Source organism: Arachis ipaensis, chromosome B5 (genome assembly GCF_059453495.1).
Source record: "Arachis ipaensis isolate K30076 ecotype BB chromosome B5, ASM5945349v1, whole genome shotgun sequence".
In the NCBI taxonomy this organism is placed as follows: domain Eukaryota; kingdom Viridiplantae; phylum Streptophyta; class Magnoliopsida; order Fabales; family Fabaceae; genus Arachis; species Arachis ipaensis.
Genome location: NC_142440.1, coordinates 20,968,215 through 20,976,771, shown reverse-complemented (window position 1 = coordinate 20,976,771; position 8,557 = coordinate 20,968,215). Strand labels below are relative to the sequence as shown.

Sequence of the window (8,557 nt, the reverse complement as noted above, 5' to 3'; positions counted from 1 at the left end):
TTTCAGTTAATGGCGCCCAAACCAACACAAAATATTTATTTTGATACCAACGGTTTTAAAAAATTATTTAGTTTGACATTTTTTTAATCTGAATTATTAATTTGCTATTATCAATTTTCCAATTTGGCTTATGAAAATAATTTTTAATTATAGTAAGAAATTTAATTTAATAGTTATATATTATTGGTGTGAAAAAATATACTCGTATATTTAATTGCATATTATCATATTAAAAAAATTAATTGCGTTTTACATTCATTGTATGCATAGACATCCTTTGGTCAAAAGCAAAACTTCCTTAACCTAGCCATTACCTGAAATGGTTGAATCAAATTAATAAATTGCCAAGACTTCTTTTTAAAAGAAAAATTTATTTTATTATTTTCCATGAATAAAAGAAATGATTTCAATATACTAAGCCCATTATAAATAGTGCATCCTGTAAGAATTATTTTATACCACACTCGATTATTAACTCCGTTGAGGGTTTAGTCTCCTTTGCCCCTTCAAACTTGAGGAGAGAGAGAGCACACAGTGCTTCTCTGCTTCTCTCATTGCCATTGGCGCCAAGAGTAGTTCCTCTGATACTTCCGATCTTTCTCCCTTTTAGCTTCAAGCCAGGTTTACAATTCCTTCCAATCTCCTTCTTTTGTTAACCGTTTTTCCTTCCTTGATTTCTTCATTCTTACTTCTATAGCCTGAACTCCTTTAATTTAGTCCATTTTCTTGTGCTGCCGGTTGGTTTCACCGTTATATCTGTGTTTGTCGTTAACATCTCAGAAAACTCATGATAACTGCATGCTGGTTATGTTGTAGTAAGGGAGAGGTTTCTCAATCTCTCGTGTTAGAATAGAAAAGCGATAATTTTGCTGAGCTTGCACTGGGAGTGCTGTGGTTTCAAAGATTATTAAAACGCATTGTGGCTTTGTTGTTGTTGTTAGTTTTGACGTGAATGATTGTGTTAGGGTTTTCAAATTCCATTTTTATACCCTTCCTTGGGCCAACATGGGGGATTAGAAACGTGTGAAGAAATAAATGGAGCTACCAAGCTAGATTTAATTTCACATCATGGATTGTTTATATTTATGTTTATGGTTGTTTCTCAAGGGTAAAGATTTCTTGCATTTGTTACTTGTAATTAATTAATTAATGCAGGCAAAGCGATTAAAAGGAAGAAGCTAATTAAGCATGGGTGACGAAACATGTATGAAGAAGAATAAGAAGAAAAGGCTGAACCGGCGCAAGGAAGAAAATAAGGGTACCAATATATCGGATCTACCCAACGCCCTTATCTGTGAGATATTATCCAACCTTCCCACCAAAGAGGCAATTCGGACAAGCGTGCTATCCAAACAATGGAGGCATCAGTGGAAGAACATCTACAAATTTGAGTTGAAAGAAGAATCACATGACAGGAGAGAAGACTTCAAGGACTTCGTCAAGAGGTTACTCAGGGGATGTAACAATTCCTTGGGCCTCAAGAAATTCTGTCTCAGCTGCGACGTGGGTGAGGACGCTGCTCTCATTAATATATGGCTCATGGCCTTCATTAGCAGCGGAATTGAAGAGCTGATTCTTGATTTCGAGAGTGTTACGGAGCAACTGTACTTCCCTGAAGGCGTGTTTGATTCCCCAACGCTCAAAAAGTTTCATCTCAGCATGCCCTTCGCCCTCATCCTTCCTCTCAACTATAACTTCAAGAATCTAAAGGAATTGACTCTCAAACATGTTGTGTTCCAAGATGCGCCCTCAACACAGCAGCTCTTCTCCAGCTGCCGCTCCCTCCAGGACTTGACCCTTGTTGACTGCAACTGGATGAATGTTAGAACCGTCTGCATTTGTTCTCCCTCGCTTCAGAACTTGACAATAAGGGAATGGAATGATGATGATGAAGAACAGGATGAGGAAGAAGAGGAGAATGGCAGAAATCAGCCTCCTCCTCAATGCCAGATAGTGATAATTGGATCTAAGTTGAAGACATTTTCATACGATGGTGACATGGCAAACCATTATTTCTTTTATTGCACAGCTTCCGTAGTGAACGCAAGTGTTTGTATTCGCGCATGCCAAAGTAGTTTGGAGAATGCGTTTTTCGTGTTCAAAATGCTGAAAGCCTTCCCAAGTGTGGAGAAGCTGTCCATCACTGACGCCGCCATAGAGACGCTGTGCCACGCGCCCTGTCTGATCCAGCATCTGCCTCGCTTCAACAAGCTCACGCAGCTTCGAGTCCAGACGGATATGCCAATGAACTTTCCCTGCGCAGCCTTCATCACCTTACTGCGCAACTCACCATGCCTTCAAACCCTTGAGTTTGATAATAAGGTAGCCAATGATATATATTAATTAATTCTTACTTATGTATATTAGCTTGATTGTTGCAACTGGAGTTGTTTATTGTTAGGGGATCTATGCGGCTGAGGAGGGAGATGGTGCAGGTGCATTGAGCATACCAGCAGGCTTTGGGACACATCTGAAGAAGATCACCATAAGTGGCTTCTCTGGAAATTCGTTGGAGCTGAATGCGATCAAGTATTTGCTGCGAGAGATGCCGGCGTTGGAGGAATTTAACATTTACAGCAGTGCCTATGTTGTCGACTCAGTTGGTGGAGTCGACAGGTTGGAGGATTTGTACAACAAGATTCTTGCCTTTCCTAGAGCTTCCCAGGATTGTGATCTTTATTTGGAGTAATGAAGAATGCAAAACAATATATCATAAGATCATCATCTTGGAAATAAATAAATCAATTTTAGGGTTTAATTAAATAAAGGGTTTTAATAAAAGCCTATTATTGTTTCTTCTACTTTCAATTATCGTTATTCATTACTACATGATGAGTTTGCCATATATCCTTCAATGCTCATGCTAATTTCTCGGGCTTCCTCATGCTTGTACAAAAATGACAAAAGGATTTCTATTATCTCAAAAAAAATGTTTAATCTTCTATGCACTCATATAACGAATAAGAATGATACGAGAGATTTTTATAAGGTGGTAACATAGATATTTTAAATTAAAACTTTTTTATGATTTAGCATTCGTGAAATATGTTTCATTTGGTTTCATCAATGATATAAAAGCTACTTTCACGACATAATCCAAATACTTCCTTTTTCCTTGATGTCTTCTAAATACTTGTATAATTGAAGGGAAAGTATGAGTAGCCAATGGAATATTTGGAGGTTTAAGGAGCATTAGAGATATAATTATTAGTGTTATCTTTTTCCATTAGCTGAAGTTTTTGGGATGAGTAGTATCATGACATGGTATTAAAGCTTTAGATCCGAAAGGTTAAGAGTTCAATCCTTGATAAACCCGAAAATTAATTTAAACTTTTGGAAAGATGTTTATTATCCCTATTCCTCGAATGGTTATTTTAGATAGTATGAGAGATGTTCATTTTGTAACTCATATATCCCATTGATTTAGCTTTTTCAAATTTTAAACTTATGATGACTAAAAATGTTCCAAAACACCCCATTAACTAGCGTTGAGGTGTTTATTTAAAATTAACTAGTGTTTTTGTCTGTAATAATATTACGAAAATATAAATCTTTTAAAATTAAGTTGGCATTGTTCTTACATTATAGATTATGGCAAAAAAGATATATAAAATCAAGGGATTACTTTTAGGAAAAGGTTGTAGGAAACAAAAGTCCACTACAAGAAAAACATTGAATATCGTCGAATTTATCGCCGTAGAGTAGCGGCATTTTTACCGACAATTTAGGCGTCAAATTCATCATGTCAAAATATTATCGGCGGATTTTTGTTTCCGACGGTAAATTTATTGGTAATAATTAGAGGAAAAACAGAAAAAATAGGCGCGACATTTAGGTCGGGTTTACCGGCGAAAAAATCCGACAATAAATCCACTTAGTGAAATGCTGTGTTTTGGTAATCCGTAATATATTACCATCGAATTTGATCGTCGATAAATTTAATAGTAATTGTGTCCTAAATTCGAACGAACCGCAAAACCCTCTTTCCGCTCATTTGAATTTTTCTCTTTCTGTAACTCTCTCGCCTCCCACTCTCTCCCTTCCACTCTCAGCTCTCCGGCAGCTAGGGCTGGAAGTGAGTCAAGCCAGCTCATGAGCTAGCTTGAGCTCGACTCGTTAATAGCTCGATAAGCTAAGCTCGTGAGCTAGTGAGCTAAGCTTGAGCTTGGAATTGAGCTCATAAATTAAATGAGTCGAGCTTGAGCTTGGATAAGCTTAGCTCATTAGCTCGTGAGCTGACTCGATTATATATATATATATATATATATATATATATATATTAATACACATATTCTATATGCATTTAATCTATACTTTTAATATTATATATATTAATGATCTTAATTATTTAAAATTTTATATTTATTTTTTACATATAATTTTGATGTAGGACATAAATAAAAAATTTATAATTTATTGATAGATAACAATACATAAAATTGATCTTTTTAAATATTTTTAAAAAAATATAAGCTATAATTTATTGATATAGAATTATAGATTATGTATTTATATTTATATTATTTGAGCCAGCTCGTGAGCTCGAGCCAGCTCGTGAGCTTTCGGTGAGTCGAGCTTAAGCTTAAGAAATAGGCTCGATTGTTAATGAGGCGAGCCGTGAGCCAAGCTCAATTTTTGTGAGCCGAGCTTGAGCTTGGTCTAGCTCGGCTCAGCTCGGCTCACTTCCAGCCCTACCGGCGGCCCACTCCTCTCCGGAAGTCCCCTCTGATATCGGCAACCCCCTCCTTTTTCGGCGTTGTTCATTGTTTTCATCATCACCGTTATTGCTACCAGATTCTGGCGCTGCTGCTGACGTGCCCTCTTCTTCTCGACGCTGATGCTCTTCTTCAAATAATGCTTATGAACTTTACTTTTTCTAAAATAGGAATAAGGTCTAATTTGTTATTATATATAATTTTGATTCTGATTAGTTATTATAATTGTGTTTCTTATTTTGATTCTGATTTAATTTGTTATTATAATTTGGTGTTCGTTATCTCGTTTTGATTTGTTCTTATTCTAATTAAAACAAGTTTTGAGGTGTTGTTGATTAAGTTATTGGTTTAATGATGAACAAATTGAAATACCTAAATAGTTAAGAACTCAACTAATTAGTCAACTGGTGATTAAGTTATTTTGGATATATAGTAGTTGTTTTTAAGTTTTAATTTATGATTGAGGTTGGTTGGATTTGTGGGAACTGTAAAGGTAGATATATGTTTAATTTTAGGGGAGGTTATGCCAAAAATTTTTTCAAATAATATAAATGTATACATAATTTGTGTTATATTTGATGATTTATGTGATTTAAAGTGTCTATAAGTTTTATCCTTATTATTACATTATTTTTGTAACTAGTGTTAATTGATGAGTGAACTACCAATTTGGCCCCTATTCATTTCTCAGAATGACAATGCTTCCCTCACAATAAAAACGATCAACTTCGGTCCCTGTCCTCTACTTCCGTGACACAACGCGGTCCCTATGAATGTTTCTCCGTCAACTCTGAACGAAAAATGCTGACGTGTCAGGTTAAAAAATGGATAGGAACCTAATTGTCTCTAAATTCAAATTGGTTAGGAGTTTATTTGTCTCTGTTCTTTAAACAATATCTTTTTTAAATTTTTTTTAGGGATAAGTATGATTTTGGTCCCAACGTAGGGGTTGAAAATTTTTTTCGTCCTTCGTCTTTTTTTCGCTCCAAAATGGTCCCCAAGGTTTCAGTTTGTTTTAAAATGGTCCTTTTTACCAATTTTATTTTTTATTACCAAATTATCTTTTATTAAAAAAATAATAAAATAAAATAAATATAAAATAAATAAATAAAAGAAAGAAAGGGAGAGACAGAATCGGGGGAGGAAAGAAATGGGGGTGGAGGCGAGAGGGGGGGGAAGGGAAGGGAAGAAGGGGGAAGGGAGAGAGCACCACCGCACCGCCGCCGCACCGCCGTCTTGCCGCACCACCGCACCGCAGTCCTGCCGCACCGCCGATCCCGCCACTATCCGCTTCTTCTTATTCTTCTTCTTCCACACCGCTGTAGCCGCTCTACGCCGATCCTTTCTTCCTTAGCAAATATACAGCGCCGCCGAGACGGGGGATGGGGGAGAAAGAGAAGCGGGAGGGGGGTGTTGTTTCGGAAAGAGGGGAAGGGGGAAGGGGGAAGGGGGAAGGTCGCCGCCGCAGCAGCTCCACACCGCTGCAGCCACTCCACGCCACTGCTCCTCCACGCCGCTCCTTTCTTCCTCAACAAAAACACAGCGCCGCCGAGACGGGGGAGGCGGGAGAAAGAGAAGCGGGAGGGGGTGTTGTTTTGGGAAGAGGGGGAAGGGAAAAGGGGGAAGGGGGAAGGTCGCCGCCGCAGAAGCTCCACACCGCCGCAGCCCCTCCTCTCGACCACCACCGCAACCCTTTCCCTCTGTTTTAATTTTTTATTCCTTTTTGCTTTAATTTTTCAGATTCAAAGGATTCCATTGTTGTTGTTGTTGATGATGCTTCTAGTTGTTTCTGTTTATTCCTTTTATTTCATTGTTGTTGTTGATGCTTTGGTTGCTTCTGCTTCTGCCTGTTTTTGCTTCTGCCTGCGTTTGCGCTTTTGCTTCTGTTTCTGGTTGAGGAAGAAGAGGGGAGGGAGGTTTGCGCTTCTGCTTCTGGTTGAGGAACTGGTTGAGAAAGAAGAGGGGAGGGAGGGGTATTTTTGTCCGAAAGACCATTTTAAAACAAACTTAAACCTTGGGGACCATTTTGGAGCGAAAAAAGGCGAGGGACGAAACAAATTTTCAGCCCCTACGTTGGGGACCAAAATCATACTTATCCTTTTTTTTTATTAATTAGTTTATACTTATTATATTATATCTTTTTGGCTCTTGATGATTTTGAGTCACAGGTGAGGTCTGTATATCCTAGAACAGGGGATGGTTTGCTGGATTTCTTGGTTCAGCAAAAGATCAAAGACCGGAACGTATCTCTGTGTCCATAGTGCAATGCTGTCTTTGATGCTGAAGCAGCAACAATCTTTGAAAAGGAAAGGATGAAGAAAGAATTGGCTCATAGAGAAGAGCAAGCGCGCCAGAGGCAGCCGATTAGGCGTATGGAGGATTCTAGTTCAAAGACCCCTCAAGAAAATGTGTCTACACCTCTAAGCCGATCCCAAGCCATAGGTGTTCAGTGGATTAGGAATTGCCAAGAATTCCAGAGACGTGATCATCTGTATCGACGTAATCCACAGTGGGGGCATCGAGCACCTTCTCGAAATCAGTATTCTTACTATCAAGGACGTGCCAGGGGTTATCCGCGAGGAAAAGGAGGAAGGAGAAGTTTCAGTCAGAACAAGAAACTTTCGATTGAGGCCGACAAAGAGCTAAATAAGGTGGCAACGCCTTCTGTGCATTCTCTAATAGTTTTTCCTTTTGATGGAGAGACTTACCCCAAAGAGATTCCATCACCTGCAAAGATGGAAAAGGGCAAAGCAGTAGCCCAGTCTTCTGGAATCGATAAAAATAAGCATGTCGATGTCGATGAAGAATATTTTGATGAGGGGGATGATGACATGGTAAGGACATTTTCGATCATTCCAACTAAATATTTGGGGGAGTATGAAGGTGACCCTAATGAAGATTATGATTCGGAGGATGAGGAAGCTTTTTCCTTTATCCGAATTGAGGATGAGCTGGGATACTTCTTGCGGCTTACTGAGAAACAAATGTCTCATCTCCGTCCACTTCATATAACAACTACTTTGAGTGGAATAAAGGTAAATAAAGTTCTGACTGATGGTGGTGCTGCAATTAGTCTGTTGCCGGAGAGGATGTTAATCAAGGTGGGAAAGCACCCTGACGATTTAGTCCCTACAAATATTGTTGTGATAGATTTCAGTGGGACTTCGACCCCAGCCAGAGGATTGGTTACTCTGTCTGTGAAAGTTGGCTCGTCTGAGCGTAATAATGTCTTTGTGGTGGTTCCCTCAAGAGCAAGCTATAATGCTTTGTTGGGACGAGATTGGATCCAGGGTGTGGGAGCCGTATCTTCTATTGTGCATCAGAGTGTACTTCTATGGACTAAGGAGGGTAAACCTGAAACAGTCAAGGCAGATTCGAATTTATATGTCCAACAAATGCATGTTGATTTCAGGATATATAATCGTAAGTTAAAGCCCTTAAATGTTGATCGATCACTGAGCCCTTATAATTGTGAAGGGTGCTACTTGTCCTCAGAAGGCCTCTCAGTGAAGTTATGCTATCCAGAGTTGGGTTTGGAGCCAACTGGTTGGGATTGTCTTTCTTGAAGACCTTGAAGGAACTGCTCTATGGACCAGGTTGAGGAAGTTTCTAACTACCTGGTAACATTACATAATTATTTAAATAGTTTTCAGTTACTCGAAAATAAAGTTGATTCTTCTGATGAAGTTGAATCACATAGGGTTAGTAATCTTATTAGTTATAATGTGTTCGATTCGACATCTTTAGTCGAATTTAGTTATGATTTCCCTATTTCTTGTAATAAAAATAATGATGCAAGCCGAACTGCCGATTTAATAGCAGAGGCTCATTGCGTACAAAAT

General features: G+C 38.6%; 1 protein-coding gene across 2 annotated transcripts; it reads left to right on the top strand.

Annotated features, from left to right (window-relative positions):
• The first annotated feature begins 486 nt into the window (after positions 1-486).
• Positions 487-2,767, top strand: LOC107640325 (F-box/LRR-repeat protein At3g59190-like). 2 transcript variants are annotated; one of them, XM_016343855.3, is made up of 3 exons: positions 487-621; positions 1,156-2,322; positions 2,402-2,767. In XM_016343855.3, exons 2-3 carry the CDS (start codon positions 1,189-1,191, stop codon positions 2,687-2,689), a joined length of 1,422 nt encoding a protein of 473 aa, XP_016199341.1. In that variant the 5' UTR covers positions 487-621; positions 1,156-1,188; the 3' UTR covers positions 2,690-2,767. The 2 variants fall into 2 exon arrangements, with proteins under 2 accessions (XP_016199341.1, XP_088344974.1); XM_088488848.1 differs by lacking the exon at positions 487-621 and having other exon boundaries at positions 974-2,322.
• The last annotated feature ends 5,790 nt before the right edge of the window (positions 2,768-8,557 follow it).

Excerpts from the sequence above, each read along its gene's own strand:
- LOC107640325 (XM_016343855.3), top strand. The coding sequence starts at position 1,189 with ATGGGTGACGAAACATGTATGAAGAAGAATAAGAAGAAAAGGCTGAAC. Across the intron at positions 2,323-2,401 it reads CCCTTGAGTTTGATAATAAG|GGGATCTATGCGGCTGAGGA; the intron begins GTAGCCAATGAT and ends GTTTATTGTTAG.